Source organism: Rousettus aegyptiacus, unplaced genomic scaffold, assembly GCF_014176215.1.
Source record: "Rousettus aegyptiacus isolate mRouAeg1 unplaced genomic scaffold, mRouAeg1.p scaffold_m13_p_14, whole genome shotgun sequence".
Lineage (NCBI taxonomy): Eukaryota > Metazoa > Chordata > Mammalia > Chiroptera > Pteropodidae > Rousettus > Rousettus aegyptiacus.
Genome location: NW_023416289.1, coordinates 29,243,565 through 29,266,825, shown reverse-complemented (window position 1 = coordinate 29,266,825; position 23,261 = coordinate 29,243,565). Strand labels below are relative to the sequence as shown.

Sequence of the window (23,261 nt, the reverse complement as noted above, 5' to 3'; positions counted from 1 at the left end):
TCAGTTGCACTCAGTACCGTCGGTTGATCGTGGCTGCCAGGTGGTGCATTTAGCTATGGAAACAAATGTCTTAAAATCTAGTAGGCACCATGTTGAGTTTCGGAGACCAAAGGCAAGAAAAATGAAAAGACAGGACCTTTAAGAGTTAAAGAAACTGAGTTTAATCTAGAAAAGAGGTTGTCCCTCTACCCTTAGTCTTAAGCGTGTCTTATTGTACACGGGAAAATGAAATAAGCAACTGCTCCTGGACGAGGCTGCATGAGCTTCTCTGAGCCTTTTAGGGCTCTTCTACCCCTTGAGTGCAAGTGAGCACTGCCTCTAGAGGAAGCACCCCGCCCACAGGGACAGTGCTGATTCTAGAGGTTTGGATGTTTTTAAAGGATAATCAAAAACCCAAACTAAAAAAAAAAATGCAAAAAACAGAAACACTTTATTTTATTCACTCCCCTAAATAAACATCCATTTTTAACAGGTCCTTAGCGTCTTTGGTGTGGTTTCCGAACACCTCGACCTGGCTCTCGGTGATGCCCTTTGGTTTGGAAGTGGTGGGGCGGCCATTGTAACTTATTACCCAAACTGGGGCCTCTTTTGAAAGTGAACAGGAGCTCTTTCATAACCAGGCTGGGACACCAGACGTTAGCCAGGACCTGGGGCGGCCCCATTTGTGCGCCCTGGGCATGACAGGCCCGAGGGGCAGTCTCTGGGCTGGGGAGACCTGACCTGTGTTCCTCATGCTCATCTTGTGCATGAAGGAACGAGCCTGTCATTCTACCACGTGTGTGTTCACTCATACCCCCTCCCACCGCGTTTCAACAAAGGAGTGTTTTGCTTGTTAGATGTGGTTGTGGAATTCTTAGAAAAGTGAGTCAGTCCTTCTTCTTGAATGGTTTCAACAATGGGCACTGCATTTTTGTGGCTGCACTGAATTGTTCTATATCAATATCATCTTCCTCGTCAGTTGTTTTGGCTTACATATCGCATACCTGATCTCTGTCTTTGGGAATCCTGTATGCTAATGATTACAAAACTGAGAATTCAAAAAGATGGGTAAAGAGAATTTTTCAGAGGCCCAGAGTTATCCAGGCACTGTACAAACAGCACGAAGACTTTGAAAGCATAGATCCAATGCACAAGGCTCCTCCTATTTGTAGTAAATGGAACCGGTGAACTGCAGGCACAGACAAGTCTCTTGGTGACACTAGAGGGCAGTGGCCTTCTCAGCTCTTTTAGGTAAGGTGTGAGTGCAGGTTCCCAGCCTTGGGTGGGTAGGGAGAGGTGAGGTGGGCATGGGGTGGTGATCTGTTCCCCATTCTCCCTGATGGCCCCGACCTAGTATCATATAACTCAATTTCCCTGTCTCCAGTTTTCACATCTCATGGGGTTGCTCTGGGATTAATTAAAACTCGTCAGCACTCTGTACCACTGGGAACCGGCCATGACACACACCTCTGTTCTTCCCCACAGTCCCTTGCGTCCTTGTCGATCCACTTGCGTACATCTGCCAGGAGTGTGCCTGAGGGAAGCAGGTCAGCCTACCTGGCCCCCAAGTGAGGTGACTGATAACACCTGTCGGGAAACCCGAGGCTCTGGGCAGGTAGCAAAAGCATTCTGGGCTGAGTTAAAGCATTCAGCCCATCTGCAGGGATCCCGAGAGGCAACCTGGCCTTTAATGACTCTGTTTGGAAACCAGTTAGAAATGAGCTTTCTGGAGTCTCTCAGACCCAGTATGTTCTGGTCTTTGTGGAATCCACTTGGAATTCACCCGGAGTGCAGGGAAATGGTTCAGCTCTCTGCAGGGTGCTGAGGAAGGATGGAAAGTCAGGGTGTTGATTGGTTTTCACAAGTGTGTGATTGGCAGCTGGATGAGTGACGGAGACACCTAGTCATGAAACCACTGCTGATTCTGTTGAATGGTGTGCGTTTCTGTGCTGTTGCTTTTATGTACCTAACCACCTCACGGTGGTTGTGTATAAATATGTAACCTGCATTTGTAGGTACTATTTTTGTCATGCAGTTATTGGAGTGTACAAACGAAGTCTCTATAATCTTTACAAAGATTTGCAAACAGAACTATAAAACACATATCCCAGCATGAATGATTCTTAGAGCTGCAAGGAGCAGGCATCTTTATTTGGTTCACTTCAGGTCTGCAGCAACCACTCGATATTAAAAAAGAGGAACGGAAAATAAGATGTACAAAAAGATGTAATACCCCTTTAGAAAGCAACATTATCAGAAATGTATTTCCTGTAGATCCTCCCTCCCTCTCCCATGTCCCCACTCCCCCAAAAAAGACCCCAACCTAAACCAAACTGTGAGAAGGAACGGGGAGTGACTGTATAACAGAAAAAAATAAAACTGAATTTAAGTGGAACATGCTCTAATCTTTAGTTTATTTCTGGTTAAAAATATAGCAATCCAGTGCAGTGTAGTAAAGAAATCTGCTTGAAAGGTAGCAGAGAAACAGCTAAACATAAGCAAAGCAAGGCAGAGTCATAGACGGGCTGTACCCAGGACGACTGTGGGAACTCATTTTAAGGACCTTCCCAGGTGTGAGCGCAGGGGGACCTGCGTATGGACGTGTCCATGCCCCCATCGACACGTCCATACAGGCTGGCCAGCGCTGACTCCATAGCTAGGACCACAGGGTGCTCAAACATTCTGGAACCTTGTTCTTTTTTTTTTTTTTTTTTTTGGATGACAGAGCAACGCTGGTAGAGAAGGCAGAAACACCAGGAACCTGTTTTTGTTTGACTGAAACAAGTTGTATATTTTGGGGTAGATGGATATGCAACGATTTCAGAAATTTTCAAGCCACTGGGTTTCAACCACATTACTGTCTTGGGACCAGGCCGGCTCCAGAGAAAGAATGAGGCCTTCAGAAGGAATATGCATATTTTGGGGGGGGGGGAGGTGAGGGAAGCTGCAGGCACAGGACAATATGTGAAACCGGTGGGCTCAGCGACAGAGAAAACGATGTCATGTAAGGGCCGTCGTTGCCGCAGACATGTCAGGGACACGGAAGCCTGGATATACATCCTGCACAGTAAGTGCAGGAGTGCCACGTGCTCAGAGCCCAGGCGTGATGGCCCAGGGGCCCCACACTGCTCCCTGCCTTCCAGCACCAGCCCTGGGCTTCTGCAGGCCCCTGGACGTCTGCAGCACAGCTCTCCTGGGGTCTGGTGGAAGGATGGCGGAGTGGGAAGGGACAGCGGCAAAAATAAGGGCTTTGCTTTAAGACTGGTGCGAGGAGCCGGCCTTGCAAGGGAAACCATGGGGCAGTGCTGAGAAGAGGGCAGGGTTGTGATCTGTTTCGTGGGGAAGAGAAGGCAGATCTGCTTCCTTAAGTATGCAGCACAGATTTAAAACAGAGGCCCAGGCTGCTGCCAGCTGGGATGGGACGCCCTCTTCCCCGTGCCTCGCGCCCATACTTGTCCGCTGTTCCAGAACAGAGAGGAAAAGCAGAGGTAACCGACTTCCCGCGTTACTAACGCCTCACAGCAGCTGCTTCCCCTCTGGCCGGGCACAGCTGGACACCGAGGGGTCTTCCTCAGCTGCCTCCTTTTCCACATCCCAGGCAGAGTGTGGTGATGATGATGATGATGATGATGATGATTTTTTTTGCCGCTGATTGCCGGGATCCCTTTTCTTTCCACATCAAGCTGGAGGGTCGGCGTGCTGGCCTCCTTCTGCCATGCCACACAGCATAGTGTTATACAAGCAAAGAATTTTGGCTAAAATCCAAAAAACATTACCCAGAAAAAAAGGCAAACTGTGAGTAATACCCAATCGTGTTCTGTGAAAAGACTCGGAAGTAGCTATTGGGCTGTCCGAGTTCTGATCCTTCCCTTTTTGTTTTGCTTTTAATGTCCCCCTTGTGTACACCAACTGTTAATTTTTGCTAACTTGACAATCTCATCAGATGAAAAAGTTAATAAACAAAATGGCGACTCCGATGTTTAGCAAGATCACCATGGCTACCAGGATGGGAGCCGAGCCCTAGAACAGAAGGAGAGAGAAGAGGTGAGTCTGCAGCCTGGTCTTGAGCATTCTCATGCCATCGCCCAACCCCCTACCTGCCACACACACACGCACACACACAACCAAGCCAAGCTAAGGTACAAGAGGGTGGGAGGATAATGGACCTCTTAGGAAATGGACAGAAACCAAATGTCCAAATCTTCAGAACATGGAGCCCCTCAGGTCCGACTTGAGGAGGAGGTTGCCCCCTTGGTTCTAAATCTGAAGTTCCTGCTCTTGGATCACCTGTGGCTCTGAAAGCCCTGGTGCCCACCCGCCCCCCGGATACCCCAAGTCTTTACATAAACACCCCAGCCTATGTTATTTTTGCCTCCAGCTCTGTACAACTGATACTTCAAATGCTATCACTGAATTTCAGATGCAGCCCACCCAGAGTGGCCCCTAAATTCAGCCCGAGACCCCACACCTGGCAATGGGAGAATCCTCTAGTTCTTTAAATACACCTTTTTCAATAAAAAGACCTCATCAGCTGCTCAGGGTCTGTGCTATCTGCCACCCCTGTGCAGCCTCACCTCCCTCGGGAGCAGGTAGGAAGGAGCTCTACGTTTTCCTTCAAGCCTTTCCTGGAGGTGGAGCCTTCGACCCCCTTGGAGCTGAGGCTGCGGCCCGCCTGGCCACTCAGAGCACAGGCTCTCCTTCCTTGGGCCTGCCCTCCCGTCTGTGAAGCCTCCAAGTGATGGGTGCAGAGGCCTCCCTCTTGGACAAGAATGAAGGACAGTACCCGAGGCCTCTTCAGGAAATACCCCTGGCTTCCAGCTGCCCCTTGGGACCAGGTATAGAGTAACTATAGATGCCCAGCTTGAAGTCTCATGCCTCTACCCAAAGGAGCTTCATTTTAAAGCACCCAGAAGTGCCAACATGGTTAGTTGGGCTAAATATAGAACCCTTCCTTACCTCCCACCCCTGCCCATCATTCAGCTGTTCCTAAAACAACCACACACACACAAACGCACATGAGTGCATGTATGTGCACATGGGTGGTGCACAACATGCACACACCGCAAATGTGTACGTATGCACGTATTCCTGGCTGCCAGAATGACGCAAAAGATGTAAGTGCTATCTGGTATTTAGGTCCCAGAAAGAGCACAAGGGGCCGCTTTTCAGGGAACTTGGATGGGGAGGGCAGGGGCATTGTAGGAAGCAGCCCACCAGCAAGAAAGACACACAGTGGTTTCAAGGAATGCAGAAAGTCTTGAGGACCAGCAGGCTTCTTTCTGACAGCAAACTTCTCTTCCAAGAGGCACTGTGCCCTGACATGCCGGGACAACACCCAGATAAGGGACGCAATCTTCCTGGGGGCAGCCAGACACTGGCCTTGCCTGGCAGTGTCACTAAGTCCCAGGGGCCCGGTCTGGACGTGTAGAGCGCAGGTGTCGGACTGTGCATGCTGGTGAGACAGGCTCCCGGTGTTTCTCTTGTACAAGTGAGACTGGTGTATGGCGCCCACCAGCAGGCGAGGGTTTCCCTGTGGGCTGATGACGTTAGTCCAGGTGGGGCCTCGTGAGACTGCGTGGGGGTGTCACCCCCGCGGTGTGGGTCTGAAGTGTGTTCCGTTAGCCCTTCACACAGCCTCACTTCTGCTCACAGGTGGAAGCCACCTTGCGAGTGGTCCTAGAAGGTCCCTTCCCCAGCCCCACACAGAGTCCGGCTCAGAGGCCTCTGTTCTTTCCTCCAACCTGCTTGCTGTGAGAGGAGGCCTAGGAGCATCTCACACACCTGAGACACAGACTCACTTGGCAGCAGCCCCAACAACCCCTGTGGGGCCTGATCAGCCTGGATCACGGCCTCACCCTGAGCATCTGACCCATAGGCCTGGGGTGGGCCAGAGACCAGCAGTGTGGCATTCTGGGCCCACACATGTCGAACCACAGCTCTGGTAGGAAGGGGATCCTTGGGGTGGATGGCCCCACACATAACTCTGTTCGACTCACTCATTAGAAAGGCTGTGGGATCAGGGCACACACGTGTCCTTGTGGATGGGGGAACTGCAGCACCTGGCCCATAAGTAAACAGTGCGGCCTGGACAAAGGAGACCCAACCCAGCGCCCTGCCTGACGCCCCACCTGCTCTGGGGCTGGCGCTCAGTGTCTCCAGGACACAGAGACACAGGTGACGGCAAGGGCGCCTTACTGGGAGACGCCCTCCAACATGGGGAGGACCCTTCTCGACAGCTAGGGGTTTGGAGCAAGTTGGAGGAAGGTCTGAGGGAGGGTGGGGTCCCATACTACCCAGTTTCTTTTTGGGAGCTTTCAAAACGACCCAGGTGCCTTCGCTAAAAGGATCTAGCTTGGGAATAACCCTCTTGAGGATCTGTCTGAAGGAAATTCGACCCCTACCCTACACTGGCTTCCTGTCAAGGAGGGTCCCAGTCCTGTGGAAGTAAAGCCATCACCCTGAGAGCCGCCTCCCAGCTTCGCCCATCCCACCCCGCCCCACCCTCAGCAAGAGGAGGAATCTACAGAAGTCCCAGGCGGGCCTGAGCTGTCACCCTCTAGGGCTATCTGGTGCCCACTTACCGTGCTGGACTTGAGCTCGTCCCCGTTCTCCTCGTCCGATTCCAGTGCCACAGGCGAGGACTTCTGGGGCGGGGAGAAAGTCAGGTCCCAGCGCAGCAGCCGGGGCTCAGCCCTGTCGCCCAGCCGCAAGCTCTCCAGTCTCTGCACGGCAGGCTCTGCGCTTGCAGCTGGCCGGACGTTCTCCTTGTTCTGGGACTTGGACCTCAGTCTCTGTGCCCCGAAGCCCCGGTCCTCGCCCAGGCTCCGGCAGGCGCCCCCCCTGCTGTAGCGTCTCTTCTGGGGGTGCGGCTCCTGCACATGGGAGTCCACCCTCAGCAGGGGCTTCATCTCCATCTCGTAGTTGCTCAGCTTCTCCTCATCCAGCTCCAGCAGCTTGGCGCCCCCAGAGCCGGGGTTGCAAGCCCGAGGGTGGGAAGTCCAGGAGAACGCAGGGGGTGACTCCGTCCGCCGCTCCCGGGGTTTGGGGTTGCCAGGCTGCTTGTGGCCTGAGCTCCGAGTACGGAAGTCCTCTGCGGGCTGGCCGCTGCGGAGGGCGCCGCTGCGGATGCCCCTGGAGCCGCCGGCCTTCTCCTCGCCCCAGCTGTTGCGGCCATAGTCCCCTCCCCGGCCCTCCAGAAGCATCTGGATGTCCCCGCCTCGCTCCTCATCCACCGAGACCTGCCGGGAGAAGTGGGCGACCTTGTTTCTGCAGGCAGGGGCCGGTGGTGGGGTGGCCGAGGGGCTGGCGGGGAAGCTCTGCAGGGGGCTGTCGTCAGGGGTCAGGTCCGAGGGAGTGGTGCCTTTGCGGTAGAGCTCGGGGCTCTCCTGCTGCAGGGGTGTCCCGATGGAGATCACCTCGATGTCGTCACTGGAAACCTGATGCTTTGGCCGCTGGTACTCTAGCCCTGTATTGAGGAGTAGGCAGCACACAGAGGTTGGGTTACTCAGACGTTCTGTGTGGTCTCACCTGAGGATGGCAAGAGACCTGGCTGGGGCACAGTGGTTCCCAAAGTCCCTCTATGGACCCCGAAGCCCCTTCACTCCACAGGTGCTTTGATGACAGGTCATGATGAGCTTTTATGGCCCTGGGAGGGGAGGCCACACATCTATGTCAGGGTGGCCTAGGCCTTCTGGGGCCTGGCCTGTCTTAAGAGAATGGGGGTGGTTTTCCCGCCCCATGCCGTCCTGGGGCTGGGCTCCCCTCCCTGCCTGTATTCTAGAGCCTCTGAGCCAGGGCAGGAGAAGTCTGGGCGACACGGCACCCTTGGTGTGACCAGAAATTTCTCAGTCCGGCAGGGGTGGGCCCCCGTTTGTGAGGAGGCATCCACTGTTTGAGACACGACGGCAAGCAGAGAACAAGGTGCTGCCGACACCCGTGGGGTCACTGTGGCCGTTCGGCAGAAAGGCGAAGGCCCCCAAGGGAAGCCCCACGTGGTCTTGGATAAAGAAATCTGACACTCTCAAGTGCTGAGAAGGCAGGTGCATGGGGTTCAGGGCAAACGATCGGACCCCTGCATCTGCACCCCATCTGTCACATGGGGGTGTGGCCCAGGTGACTCCAGCTCTCATTCAACTACAGTGCCTGTGGCCATGGGACAGGGACACAGGCCGCACTGCGGCCCCCGCCCCGCCTACCTTTGGGCACAGAGAAGCAAACAGGCCAGAGTGGGGTCTGAAAAACTACCCTGGGAACCCTGTTCCCTATGGGGTCCCTCTGGTGCCACGTGGGGGAGAGAGCCCTGTATCATAGGACCCCCATGATCACTCCCTGACCTGCCCCAGCTGTGATCCAGACTTCCTGGGGGCCAGGCCCCTGCACCTTTTACCCTAAGGCCCCAGATAAGCCTGGACACCGAGCCCTTCCTGGGAGACCGTCTGCCCACTGACAGCCCTGGGGTCAGCCCTGGCCTGCATGTGGACCCCACAGCCCAGAGGTAGGCTGGTGCCCTCCAGCTCGGCCCTGGCACCCTGACTGTCAGCGCCACCAGCTGGGAGATCAGCCTCAGCTAAAATTAGTTCCAGAGCACGTGACATTCCTGGAAGCATCCTTGTGAAAACGCAAAGCAGTACATGGAGCATGTGTGGCGGAATTCCAATGCCTGCATCCCTGCTCGGGCCCTCCTGCCGCTGAGAAGCGGGCCTGGCCTCCCTCAGCTGCCCCAAAGGCCAGGACCCCCGCCAGGGAGGCCGGGAGCTGCGGGGCTCCAGCTGGAGAGCTCAGGGTGTGGTCTCAGGACACAGACGGTACCACGGCAGATTCCTAAAACCTCCGGCAGCTTGCAGCGGCTTCCACTCCCACTCAGGAGCATGGCCTGGAGGGAAGTGATCTAAGCTCTTCTCCAGGGCTTCCTGCCTGCAGAGGCATCTTTTGAGGCCGGAGGGAAGTGGGGCAGGAGACGGGGCGGCTGGTCCGGCCGGGGAGGACCTCAGCCTCAGCAGGCCTCTCTCATCAGTACCCTCCTCCTCCTTTCGCCCTTCCTGCTTCCCTCAGGCCCGTTTCCCAGGGAGAAGGATCAGGGTCACAGGTCTCACCGACCTGCAGTGGCTTCTAGCTCCTCCCAGCTTCCACCAAAAGGCAAGGCAGGAGCTCCCCTCACCGTTCCAGAACCATGCAGTCCAGTCCGGCTGCCGCTGGACACGTGCGGCTCTCTACCTTTAAATGTAGATTCGTTACGATCAGATAAAACTAAAGACAGGTCCACAGCTTCACTAGCTGCAGTTCCCGCATGGCTGGTAGCTGCCTCGTTGCATAGAGCAGTTACAGAATGCTAACATCGTCACAGAAAGTTCTAGAATAACACCGGGGGGAAGGGCAGGGAGAGACGCCACACGCACAAGAAGAGCATGCAGACGTTCACCTCCACGTAAAGCGTGCGAGTGAAGCGTGGACACGCACGTGCACGCAGGGACACAGAGGCGGGAGAGATGCTGAAGCCGTACCCGCTCCGTCACGTGTCCGAGGGGGGGGCACGTGCCAAGACGCGCTCCGTCACGAAGGGCAGTGAACGCGAGGCGCGATGGCAGAACCTGCCGGAGCGCGGCCCGGGAGGACACCCAGCCGCGCCACCCCCACGTCGCGCCCCGGCTCACCGTTTTCCCTGTGCTGGAAGGAAGGTGAGAACTCTTTGGCAGTGATCCTGGCAATCCGTGCTTCCTCCTGGGCCTTCTGAGCCGCGGTGAGGGCCGCCTCGGCCTTGGCCCTGGAGTGGGATGTCCTGGGTTGGGAGAGACAGGGAGGGCAGTGAAGGCACAGGAGGCGGAGAGGGCCGGGCAGCTGCCAACCCCAGTGGGCTGGGCCAGGACAGGGTGCCAGGCCCCCTGGGGTTTGTGCCCTCAGACCTTCACATCTCTCATTCATTCATTCATTCAGTGAACATCACTGGGCACCAACCAGTCAGAGTGGCTACTGGGCACCGGGCGAACCAACCCGGGAGCCGGGCCGGGGTCCAGGATGGAAGTTTCGCCTGCAAAAGGCAGCCTTTGTCCTGTTGCGAGGAGTGTCCCTCCTTCCCTGCGTCATGCCCACAGACTGGAAGTCCAGACCATGGCTGATGTGTCTCAGCCATGTTGACCTGACTGGAAATGGTTTGGGGGGCAGCTGCACCCCACTGCACCCATGGAGGTGAGTGACTGGCCAGGTGAGCTCTTGAGCAGGAATGGGCAGGCTCTATGGCAGGACCAGTCAGCTTTCAGGAGAATGCCAAGGGCATAAGAAACAAAATGCCTCCCCCAGCACCAGGCTTGTCTCTGGGCCCAGGGAGGCCGTGGGCTGGCCAAGCTGGAGGCCATGTCAGAACCAGACCTGCCTTGGAAGGCAGCACTGACACCAGTAGCTGCTGAAGGAGCCTCCAGCTGCCTTCGGGTGCCTATCAGCCTCTGCCCAGTGCCCTCTCGGGTGTGAACTGGGCCTCGCTTGTCCTAGAAAACAGCACCGCCACCCCGAGTTCTGCCCTGAGCTGGGGAAGGCTGTTCCCGGGAGGCGGGAGCTGGGATGGCAGCCGGGCTGGCTGTTCTTCCACCCAGACTCTCCACACGCATGCAGGGCCAGGCTGGGCGGCCTCTCAGCCATCGTCTGGCGCCTTCTGGGCGCTGCTGTCCCTAACCCCATATGTGTGGAAGAGACAGGCTCAGAGAGCTTAAGCAGCTTCTCCAAGCCAGTGTGAAGTGTGGTCTCTAGATGCTGAGAGAAAATAGGTCTGTTTCCAACAGGCTCCACCCAGAGACGAAGCCCAACTCGCACCAGCATCTTAATATGGGTGATGGAACACAGGTGTGCCCTTTCACATAGGAGCCATGAAGCCCAGAGAAGTCACACGTCTCTGTGCCTCAGTTTCCCAGAGTCAGTGACACCACCAACCTCATGTGGGGAGGCACATGACATCCCTAAGTACAGGCTGGGTGTGGGGGACATGATCAGAATGGGTTTGCTCTCACACCAATAAACATTCTACACATGTGCACCAAGTTCCCCGAGCCAGATGCACTGATGGAGGCCACAAAAATGAACTTGACGTTGCTGCCGTGACACTTCCAGCCCAGTGGTCCCAGGACTCTGCCTCAGGACGCCAGGGTCCCCACTTGCCCTGTGTCTCTACCCAGCTGAGGCCCACGTGGGGCCCTCCTCCCTTCGTAAAATAGGGCTGGTCAAGGCCTCACGTCTCTGCATCTCACCTGCCAGGTGTCTTGGCTCCAGGGGGCTCTGCTTCATAATGCCAGGGAAACTGAGGTACAACAACCGATCTCGCCAGACAAGGGACACCCTGCCCCTCAGAGGTCTCCTCTCAAGCGTCCTCTGCGCAGCTTGACCCTCCCGACACCCAAGTTCCTCACAGTCACAGGTTTAACCTGGAGATCCAAGGCTCCTCGTGAGTGACGTGACTTTCTTTATACAAAATCCTACCACGCTAACCGGGAATGACTTTACTAGAAAACAAACGTATGACACACACACGCACAGTAAATCATAGCATGAACATGTGTCCATGAAATGAAGCGAGCTGCCGAGGATGCTCGCTCGGCAGGCTCCCGGTTTCCTGCTGACGATCATCCAGGTGCTTCCACATCCCGCCACCCGCGGCATCGCCTGGGAGCAGGCCCCAATGATGGAGGAAAAACCTCCGCAAAGCGTAGCACGGAGGAAATGCTATCATTCAGAGTTTCCTCCCCTAGAAATTGGGAAAAGCTGACTGTCATTCAAGACAGCTGCAACCCCACGTCCCTTGAGAGCATAAGCTGAAAACATCGCCTTCTAGAAGATTCCTCCAGAACCCTGTGGTTGTAATTACAACAGAAAAGGGGCAGGAGCCTCGTGGAAACAAAGCCATTAATAAAGCACTAATTAATACTTAATTTGTATCAATAACAAATCAAGCAATAAATCATTCCTGCAGCCTTTAGCCTATCCGCACCCCGTAAGCTCTTGCGAGCGCTCTCCCACTCGAAGCCAGTGTGTTCCAGTTCCGTGGTCCCTTAAGGTCACAGCTGCAAGTTCATGGACTATCTGGGCTTTCCTGTCCCTGGTCCTAAGTTGGAGGCTGGCAGAGGCACATCTGTATCTTGAGAACCATCAGTGTCACATGAAAGAGAAGGGGGGATGTCAGACCCGGCGAGGGCCAGCGTGAGGCCACAGTCGTCCAAGGCCACATCTCAGGATGCAAGCACCAGCGATGGAGGGCAAAGGACAGGACGGCCGGGTAAACAGCAGAGGCCTGCTGAGCCAGCTCCCGCCACTTCTCTCACGTCCTGCCCTGTCTGTCCTCAGCTGAGACCCCGCGAAGAAACACCAAGACCAGCTCGGGCACCCTGGTAGGAGCCCCGGAGGCCAAAAGAGGCCTTGAGTGGTCCCCTTCTGGGGCTCTGCACTGGGCACCTTGGGGTGGGTCCGTGCATCCCCTGCAGTGGCACTCAAAATCCTCTACGTGCTTTTCTCCCCCCGCCCCCAAGCGGAGGGTCCGCGGCTTTCAGATCACGTAGGGTCTGGGGTGCTCCAAAGCTTCTGCTCTGAACAGCTAGTCCCGATGGAGAGATGAAGTGCGGTGTGCCCCTCGCTTGCACGAGCGCGCCAGGGAGCCCAGCTCCCACGGAGGAGGGGCACGCACGGACGGCCCCGTCCCACTCACCCCGGAACCAGCCCAGTGGGCTCCGAGCTCACAGCTGCTGCAACGATGTGGCTTTTCTCCAGATCGTGCCCTGGGCTGGTGTTTCGTTTTCTTATTAGTAATTGTTTTATTAGGACGAAAATCACATACCATACAATCTCCCGTTTAAAATGTACAATTCAGTGGTTTTTAGTGTATTCAATCAATTTTAGAACATTTCCACTCCCCCCAAAAGAACACCATTTCCTTTATCAGCCCCCCTCACCCCCATTTCCCCAACACCTCTCCACCAGCCGCAGACAACCACCAGGCTACCTTCTGTCTAGTAAATTTGCCTATTCTGGAATACCATGCCTAACTAGTTTTTTTTAAGGTTTTCTTTTTCCTTTTTTTTCCCCCTGAGGTGTAATTCACATAACATGAACTATTTTCAAGTGTTTGGTTCAGTGGCATCTAGCACATTCGCAATGTTGTGCAGCCACCACCTACCTCTAGTTCTAGAACTTTCATCACTCTAAAGGGAGACCTATACCCATTAGCGGTCACTCCCCACTCCCATATATGCCCCCAGCCCCAAGGGGTTCTGAGTGACGATTCAGTGTTGACAGAGCACATCCCATCGTCATGGGGTCCAACTGCACACGGCCGCTGCAGGGAATACTGTGGCCTTCCCCCAGCCAGCTGATCGGCAGGGCCAGTGTGTTGTCCCTAATCCCAGGGACCTGGGATAACTAGCCGGCAAACGAGCGTCACAGCTGACCGAAGCCTTGTATCTGGCAGGTGACACCCACCCTGAACCGCCTACGTTCCTTCCTTCATACACCCAGTCCGAGATGGGCCTGGCCCTCCAGCGTACACACTGTGCTCACATCCAGATGATACAATGCTGAAAAATAAACGTTTTAAGGGCTGTGAACCGAGCGATAGAGATAGTGAACAGCCAGGTGGTCAGGTGAGAGGGCTTGGGGACCTCTCAAACCTGGTGGGAGGCACCGTGAGCAAGGAGGCTTCCAGGATGGGAGGTTTGGAAAGGCTGAGGATGGAGGACGAGGGTGGATGGGGGACAAGGAGGGCCAGGCTCACTCGTGTCTCCAGTCACACTTGTCACTGGAGAATTTATCTGTATTCTGTCACCTTCTAATAAGGGTAGGCTGACAAATGAACCAATAATGAAATAACTTAAGGTCAGAGACAATGAGGGGAATGAACAGAGGAAGAAAGCTGGGGGCGAGAGTAATAGGGAGCGCATGCCCGAGGGCCTGAGCACCCTGGAGGTGAAGGCAAGCAGAGGACAGCGTTGTTGTGGATCGGGGCACACATCAGCCAAAATCAAAGCTGTGGTTCAAGAGAGGGCCGGCCAGGCCCGGCTCCGGACCGGAAGGAAGTCTCTCACTCAGCCTCACAGGTTTCCTTGGGGACTTCTTGTAAAGACTGTCAATGCAGGCTGCTGCGGCCACGCAAAGTGAGTTCAGTGAAAACTGAAGAGCCGGATGACCCTGAAGACCAGCATCGCAGGTCTGGAACAGGGCCCAGCGCAGGTGCATGGAGTGTCTTTCTTGAAGTCAAGCTCAGATTGCTTGGGGCAGGCATGGCCCTGAGAAGAATGTGAGACCGAATGTTCTCTGCTGCCTCCTAATGGCGGGCTTCCGCGTTCCTAACAGTTATTGTTGCCGACGGCGACGGATGAGGATGACTATGGAGCCCAAACGGGACTCTGGACTAAGAGGTGGGACCGACCCCTTCGCCCTGCAGAGAGTGGGCAGCAGGAACAAGGCCCGAGGAAGGGAGGAAAGACAGGGTGGGCCGGCTCAGGGCGGAGGGAGCGGGTGGCTGCTAGGCTGCAGGGGGAAGGGGAGCTACAGATAGGTGCTGAGGAGTGGTTAGCGCCTTTGGAGTGACAGCGTGCACCCAAGTCCATAGCCAAGGGGGGTGGTGGGTGCTGTGCTGACAGGTCCACGGGACCTGTGGAGTGGGATGCCTCGGCCATGCCCCACCACGCTGGCTGGACAAGGCTGCTGCTTGCAGGATGAAGTTATAGAGAAACATAAAAGTGAGAGTATGTGTTCTTTAAAGTAGCAAGTTTGATGGATCCTTATTTAGGGAAATAATGTGATTTTTTGTTTATTATACAAGTTTCCACCTCGCAGAACTCAGCTTAAATCCCCCAAAAGTCAGGCAAATAGGGCATAATTCTAAGGCATTTCTGCACACACACGTCCCAACAGCATGCATGCAAATACATGTGTACTGCCCCTTCCAGTCACCTGTCCCTACTGGACATGCATGGCTCAGTGACAGAAGCCTCCCCGGGGGTGGCGGTGGGGGAGTGTCTGGAAGGCTGAGCGAGGCTGACGCTTTCGCTCCAGATGCTTCTGTTTTCCCTGGACCCCTTGGAAGTAAAACCCAGCCCCGCCCACCTGGCTGACCCTGGGCGAAGCAGGTCTGCTCCTGGGAGGGCCCGTGCACATGGCATCTTCAGAGCAGCACTGGATGGCAAGGGATAGATCGCCACCTTCAGACTGCCCTGTGGACACTTGACCTTGAACCTGAAGACTGCTGCCCCTTCTCCAAGCCAGCGTGGTGGGGCATGGCCGAGGCATCCCACTCCTCAGGTCCCGTGGACCTGTCAGCACAGCACCCACCACCCCCCGTTCGATGGGCACCTGTCATGAACGTCCCCCAAGACCGTAAGCTCCTGGACAGGAGGTCATGTTGCCCCGACTTGCTAGGAGCCCCCAACTCACAGACAGGACAAGTGGGTGAACGGGAAACGCCCCTGAAGGGGCCACTACTGGTTCCCACAGCTTCGCTTAGTAAAAATACCACAAATGTTAATTCACCAACATCGTACGTGTATTTATATATATACGTTCACACATATATAAAAAGAATATGCTGTGCCAACCCTAAAATAAATTAAATCAAGACAAATGCATTTAATAGACAAGAAAACCTCCCAGTGCATTGTGAAGGTTAATTTTAAATGAGACTTTCAGGACTCGGCCAGCAGCCAAGCTCTTGGATGGGTAACAGACAGGTAACGGCTCCAGGTAGGACTCCTCTGGCTGACACCTGCGGGGGAGGGCGATTGGATGAATGGGAGGGCGGGCCTGGCATCTGAGCTCCTCACTTGCTGGCCCCTCCACCAGCCGCATCTCAAGCACCTGTTCCCGCCCCCCCCCCCACGTGTTAGTCACGCCCTGCACCCTGCTCCCACTGCTCCCACAACCAGCTTGGGACCCAGAGAGGCAGCGTGACAACCACGCTGGGCTTCCTGACCGGTGGGCAGCTCAGGGGATGAACCATAGCCTCAGGGACTACTATGTAAGCGAAGGCCACGGACGCACAAGACGTTCAGGCAGGCGGGGTGTGGCGTGAACTGCCTGTGCCCCCCAGGTCCACCCTTAGACTTATACTGAACTAAACAGTGTCCCCTAACTTTGTCCTTCTGGAACCTGGGAATGTGACCTCATTTGGAAATAGATGCTTGTTAGGTCCGATAAAAGCGTGAAGGCCGCCCCCTAGTGTCTGACTCAGCAGTCTGAGGCGGGCCTGGGAGTCGGCATTCTTTGATCTCCCCAGCGATGCTGCTGGTGGTAGGAGATGTCAGTCTGAGAACCAGCGCAGGGAAGTGGGCGATTCCAGATTCTGTGCTCAGCCCCCGCCTGCTCCCCTCACTGCCTGATACTTACCTGTTCTGCTGCATCCCCCCCTGTCCGGCTGCGGCCCCACCTTCCAGTCCCGCGGCGCAGCGACCTAACTCAGCGCATCCCCGTCCCCAGATGGGCAAGTGAGGGCACACCCTGCCCCCGACCCTCCGGCTCTTCGTCTGCAGAGAAATGGGGGCATGTAATCTATAGGTGGGTCTCCTGCCTCGCCACCTCCCACCTCCACCCAGTTAAGAGTTCGATTTTCTTCACCTGTGCTGCTCCTTGTTCTCACTCAACCAGAGGTGACTCCCTGGGGGTGGGTCTGCTTGAAATGAAAGTCCGCAATGCTCTTGGGTCCCCAGGACACAGCCCCTGGGCACCCAGGCGTCAGCAGTGCTGGTGACTGAGGGACTAAAACAGGCCTGGGGCTTCTCCGAGGACATCCCCCTTCCCACCCATCCAAACCTGTATTCAGCATTTGTTGAACACCTACTGTGTGCATGCTGTAGCTCCAGAGCCACAGTAAGTGGCAGGGCAGACAAGGAAGCCCAGCAGAGAAGATGGGGTGCAGCACGGGGAGGCTTGTGCTGGGCTCCGCCCTGGAGGGGCTCACCCCTCAGCCTGTTTCCTCCCAGCAGATGCCCTCGCCTGGGATCAGGGGTCCCCCTCCCCCACCACACTGCAATGTGACACCTGGCATCGTTTTTCAAAGTGTCCATCTTCACATCCATGACAACCCTAATGCAGGCAAGGATAGCATTGGTCCTCTCTCACGAATGAGGAAACCGAGGCACCGAGATCTGGGCTTCCACATCTTGTCGGTGGTTTGGCCTAGCTGATGATCCAAGCTCTCTTCCGGCTCAGAAGAATGCCAGGAGTTATTGATAAAGTGACTGCGCCAGAGGTGAGCGACTCAGCATGTCGTCCTCCCAGGCGTCTGCTTTGGGAAGGACCCTGTACTGGGCTGAACGGTGTCTCCCCCAAAATTCACATCTGCCCAGAAACTCAATGTGGCCTTATCTGGAAATGGGCTCGGGACAGACACAGTTAGCTTAGATGAGCTCGTACTGAGTGAAGGTGGGCCCTAAACCCCGTGACAGGTGTCATGAGACACACAGGGGAAAGGCCATAAGAAGATGGGGACAGAGACTGAGGGGTGAGACCTCAGCCAAGGGACACGTGGAGGCCCCAGGGGCGGGGAGGGGCAGGAGGAGGGGTGCTGCCCCAGAGCCTCCGGCGGGAGCATGGCCCTGCTGCTACCTTGACTTCAGGCTTCAGACCTCCAGATCTGTGAGAATAAATTTCTGTTGTTTTAAGCCACCCAGCCTGTGGTCATTTGCTACAGCAGCCCTGGGACACGACTTCAGGCAGGGAGGGGTCCCGCCTGCTCCATAGGGATGGGGCCCCTGGAAGCTGCAGGCACAGACACACCTGGGCCCACCTGGGGACGTTTCCCCTGCCAGGAAAGCAGCAGCGGGTCTTCCGTACCCCGCTGAGGGCCACCGTAGGGATGTGGCCGGAAGCGGGGCTGAGACGGACACACACACTTCTTGGGCCACGTGAATGGTCACCTTCAGCAGTGGAGATGTACTTTGGGCACATTTAGGAGGAAACCACCAAACAGGTATCAGATGTTATAAGGTCCCACCTTACCCAGTCCCTCTGCCCCGACAGCCCCCAAAGTCCCAGGTGGCTGGTGGGAATCAGGCTTTAGTGCCAAGGATGCCTCAATGGGGCCCTGAGGGAGGCGGGACGAGGGATGAGGTTTGGTGTGCTGGACTATCAGGGGGCCTGCCTAGGGCCACCGCTCGCCCCGCCCCTCTTGCCCAAGGCCAGTGACCCAGTTTCACATGCATGGCTCGTCCCTACAGCCTGCGGGACAGAGACAACACGGGTCCCTGCCCTCCAGAACTCACAACCTCTTCCTTCCCAGTAGCCCCTGAGGAAGGCCCCATGATACTCCAGGGGTGACCCAGGACCGGTCAGCCTGGGGATGTCCACTGGCCCTTGTAACTGCCGCCCCTCCATTTCTTAGAACAGTTTTACTGAAGTTTACTCACATAACACACAATTTCACCCACTTACAATTTGGTGGTTTTTAGCACATTCACAGAGCTGTGCAACCATCACCAACATCTAATTCCAGAACACTCTCATTCCTCCTAAAAGAAAACGCTGTACCCGCATAATAGCAGTCACTCCCGGCCCTCTACCCCCGAACTCTGGCAGCCACCAATCTGCTTCCTGTCTCTAAGGATTTGTCTATTCTGGACAATCAGACAACATGCAGCCTTTTGTGTCTGGCTTCGCTCACTGAGTGTCATGTTTCTGAAGTTCATCCATGTTGCAGCGTGTGTCAGTGCTTTTCAGGGCTGAATAATATTCCACAGCATGGTTATTCCACTGTGTGGATGTGGCCCATGTTGTTTAGCCAGGCATCTGTTGGTGGACACTTGGTTGCTGCCACATTTTAGCGACTGTGAACTGTGCTACTGTGCACACGGGTATACATGTCTCTGTGTGAATATGTTTTTCCTCCCTCTAAACTCTGTTCTTCTCTTTCCCTTCCTTTCCTTGTCTGACTCCTCCCCTCCTCCCAGTCTTCTCTCTTCTTTTTCTCTCTTCCTCCTGTGACCTGATCTTTCTTCCTTTTCCTTCCCCCATTTGGCCCCGAGCGCCACATGGGTTTCTTAGCTGAGGGGTGGTGGCTTGGGCAAGGCTGTCTCCAGCTTTGGGTGCCAGAGGCATCAGCCTGCTGCAGCCTGGACCCTCCCTTTGTGAGCTGAACTAACCCTGAGCTTTCTACATTCTGATCTGGATGCCTGGCGGCCGGCTGGGGCTAGCACGTTAGGGTTTCTTTTGCTGAGCTGGTTCCCGCTTTATTACCAGGGGGGCGAGACAGCCGATTGGCAAAGCATCCAGTGGAGACAAAACATACACACCCAGGTAAGGCCCTTTCAGATGAAACTGGGCTGTGGAGGACGGAATGCGGCACCGGCCTCCTGTGGGATCCATGCTGAGACCCCGTTCTCCGCCCAGTCTAAGTTCCAGGTGTTGGCAAGGCCACGTTCCCTCTGGAGCTTGCAGGGGAGGCTCCTTCCTGCCTCCCTGGGCTTGTGGCTACATTACTCTGAGCCTCTGTCTTCATACGGCCTCTCCCCTGCATGTCTGTGGCACCTTTTCTGTCTCTTACCAGGACACTAGTCACTGGATTCAGGACCTCCCTCATCCAGGATGACCGCATCTACAGGGCTCAATTTCACTCAGTTTCATCCGCAAAGACCCTTTTTCCTTCTACATTCACAGGTTTCAGGGGGATGAGCCTGTTGCGGACCACCACGCAGCCTGGTGGCTGGGTGGCGGGGGGAGGGGGATGCCAGGCTTGCTGCTGCCCGGCTGGGGTAGCTAGAGGAGGAGGCAAGGCTGGTGCCTGCCCCGACACTGAACACTCTTCCATTCTGCCAGCGAGCAAGGCCGTCTCCCACCCCGCACGGCTTACAGAAGGACAGGCGTTTTCAGGGCAGAATAGACAACCATAGTTTCCTTGAAGAAAAGCTGATAGATCGGAGCCAGAATTTAGGGAAATAAGTGTGGGAATTATAATTTCATATTAGCGTAAAATCCTTCCTTTCGCAGGCTGCACACTGTGCCATTCACCCTTTGTCTCTGCATTATTAAATACGTGCTGGGGAGCTGCCTTCCAGCCAAAGAGTAAAAAGTCGCAATAAACGATCAATACGCGGAAATGTGATAAGGCCTTTTATGTAAGTAAATGAGAGCACACTGCTCACTTTACAGAAAGTCACATTCCACTCGGCTTCCGATTCGGTGGGGCTAAGAACCAGCCAGGGCAGCGACAACAAAGCGGGCACTTTTGGGCACGTCCCCCTGCCCTGGGCCTCACGCTCGGCCAGCTGGGACTTGCAGGGGGTCCTTGGGAAGTGGTGGCAGAGTCTAGGGCGATTGCGGCAGGTTGGGGACAGGATAGATTTCTGCCTTTTCAGGAAGGATGCGCCGTCACTGGACAGAAACAGCAGTCCCAGTGCCGCCCCGTGGCCCCTGTCGACCAGCGAGCGAGGTTCCCCGATTCAGGAACCGCTGCCCCTCCCACCCCTACCATGTCTCTCCCTATCCGCACCTTCTCGAGCAATGGAGGAGAAAATGGGCAGGAAAGGGGTGGGCTGTGCGAACCGGGCTTTTCACTAAGAGAGGCACAACCAGAGCTCAGCGGCTGATGGGGTGACGTCGACGACACGGCAGGACAGGCGCGCCAGGGGGCATCGGGGGAGAAAACCGAGGGCTGTGGCAATGAAGGGACATACCCGGCGTCGCGTCGCACACGCGGTGCGTGGAGGCGGGGTCTCAGACCCGGGGTTTCCCAGCCCCAGGCGGTGACGTGGGCAGCCCCCGAGAGGCGGGTGGACTTTTCTTCCTGTTTTGAAAATGTTCTTTTCTTCCTTTCTCACTCCTAGGAAGATCCTTAAGCATTACAAAGGATAGATGTGTATGTTATGGGTTGAACTGTGTCCCCAAAATAGACATGTTTGGGTCCTCACCCCTGGTAGCTGTGCATATATATGACCTTATTTGGGAGCAGGGTCTTTACAGAGGTGATCGAGTTAGAATGTGGTCCTCGGGGTGGCCCTAATCCACTACTAGGGGCAGAACACAGACACACACAGAGGGAGGACACGGGGTGAAGGCAGCCATCTGCCAGTCAAGGAGAGAGGCCTCCGGTAGGACCGGCCCTGCCGGCCCCTGGGTCTCCGACCTGCAGGCTCCAGAACCCGGAGACGCAGATCCTGCCGGGGAGCTTCGCTTCCGCAGCCCGGCAGACGCATGCGGCATCAGGACTCCTTTCACTTGCAGCATCTCTTTCTCACTGGCCACTGCTAATCCTGAAGTCACACTCGGGCCTTTGATTTGGTCCAGTCCCACTGGCCTGGTGGCTCAGGGATGCTGGGACTAAAACGAATTTCAAGGCGAAGGAAGAAAAGCCTCTCGCTCTGCTGCTAAAGCTAGCCTGGCCTCCCGACCACTCTATTGAAGACAGGGCACAGCCCAGCCCAGAGCAAATTGCTTCACCTAAGCTGTGGTTGCCAAGGCAACCCTGCCTCTTCAAGGGAGAGACCCATGCCCAGGGCTGGGTGTGCAGCAGGCCTCCTAGACCTCTGAACTAGTGCCCAGAGCATGACCCAGCCCTGGAGGCCCCTAGAGGGTTAGAGCCTGTCTTTTCTGGATTTAGGATCCCTAGGCCCCGCAGAGGGCTCAGCCCAAAGCAGATTTAGTGTTGTTCCTATTTCACAGATGAGAAAACTGAGGCCCAGAGAAGGTGGAAATGAGCTTCCAAACCCAATCTCCCTGCTCTGCATATCTGCCCATGAGGTGCTGTGAGCTCTCCTGGAGCTCCTGTCTCCTTGGGGGCCCAAAGCCTCAGCCCCCGTGCCTCCCAAGTGGGGAAGCCGGGGATAGCCTGCCCGTGCCTCCCTCTCCTCCTCCCCGCCTTGGCCTCCCCGCTGCCCCTCTGCCTGCCATGTCCCCTCGCCACCTGATAAGATGTATTTTGGTAAACAGAGGCTACAAGTTCCACTTAGCTTGGACCTGATGCCTCTTCCAAACAAGAGGTTGCAGCTTTCACAAGCCCATGTGACTTGCTTGCCAGGAGTCCATCCTCTGATGAACCATTTATAAGCTGGTGGACCATTTCCAGGCTGGGCTCTGAGAAGACCAGGGTCAGAGCTGGTACGGGGGAGGGGGTGATGCTGGCAGGATGCCAGTGGCCTTGACAAGTACAGTACCCACCGGAGTATGTTCAGCTGAGAGCAGCCACAGCCTCACTCCCCACGGGGCACCAGGACCCGCAGCATCGCCTGGGAGCTGGTCAGAAATGCTGGTTCTCAGGCCCTGCCCGACCTGCAGAATCAGAATCTGGCTTTTAACAGGGGATTCACGTGCTTGGTAAAGCCTCAGAAGTGCCAGCCGATGACACTGGAAAGCATGAGCTCCAACTCCCTCTTTTTCCCCCTCCACCCAGGACACTGCTGCCCCCATGGGTCCCAGAACCGCACAACGGAGGAAGGACGCCCTGAGAGTCGCTGGGAACCTGTTGTGGCACAGAGGTCAAGGGATTCACCCCAGAGAAACCCGGCTCAGAAAAGGCCAAGCTGAGATACGACACTGCCTCAAGGCCAGGGTCTTGCCCCTTGTGATCCAGGGGGTGGCCAGGAAGGTGAGGGCTTCCCTGGGAGGCCCAGCCCTTTACCTGTGGAGAGACCTGGGCTGCTCACCAGGTCCCACAGGCCTCAGTTTTCCCATCCATCAAATGGAAGCACCTCCAGGGTGAACTGAAATGGCACGGGCCATGCTCGCAGCACGCGCCCAGCGCGCGGCAGGGGCCGGGAGATCCGGAAGCTGTGTTCTTGTGGCCCGGGTTGGCATCGCCGCCCATCAGTGGGGAAGGGGCTGCAGGTGCTGGAGCCGGCCTCATTCCCTCCCAAGGATGGGGATGCTCCTCCCCAGGGGCCCTTTCCTCTGCCCTCACCAGACTCAGGGAGGATTTCCCCCAGGCATCTAGCCCACCACCACTACCAAGCTGAGAGGGAGGAGACTCCTGAGGGATCGATGGAGCTCTGGGCACAGGCTGGTAACCACAGCCCCAGTGTAGGCAGCGTCCCTGCCTCCCTGAGCCTGCTGCCGTGGGGTCAGGGCCACCGAAGGCAGTGGGGGTGTCACTGGCAGGGAGGAGTGGCTGTGTTTAGAGCAGGCAGAGGGGCCCTGTCCCCCCATTTGCAAATGGAACATCTCTACTTGTCATAGCCCTGAGGCTGCTTCATCTCAAGAACCCAATGGGCAAGGATGCCTCAGAAATGAAATCAATATTCAAGCCAGGGGCAGCTTCCACACCCCCTCCTGGAGAGACATCACTAATCAATCACTACATTCCAGGGGCTCTGGCCATAGCCTGGGAACCCTCT

The 23,261-nt window shown here is 55.9% G+C and overlaps 1 protein-coding gene across 1 annotated transcript in view; it reads right to left on the bottom strand.

The window, feature by feature from the left end:
- Positions 1 to 2,675: 2,675 nt before the first annotated feature.
- The window catches only part of JPH3 (junctophilin 3), a 91,821-nt gene continuing 71,235 nt past the window's right edge, over positions 2,676 to 23,261 (bottom strand). The window contains exons 3-5 of the mRNA XM_016129436.2: positions 9,630 to 9,754; positions 6,561 to 7,444; positions 2,676 to 3,999 (exon numbers count right to left, since the gene is read on the bottom strand). Coding sequence (XP_015984922.2) covers positions 3,919 to 3,999; positions 6,561 to 7,444; positions 9,630 to 9,754 — 1,090 coding nt within the window. The 3' untranslated portion in view covers positions 2,676 to 3,918. The remainder of the gene's footprint in view (positions 4,000 to 6,560; positions 7,445 to 9,629; positions 9,755 to 23,261) is intronic.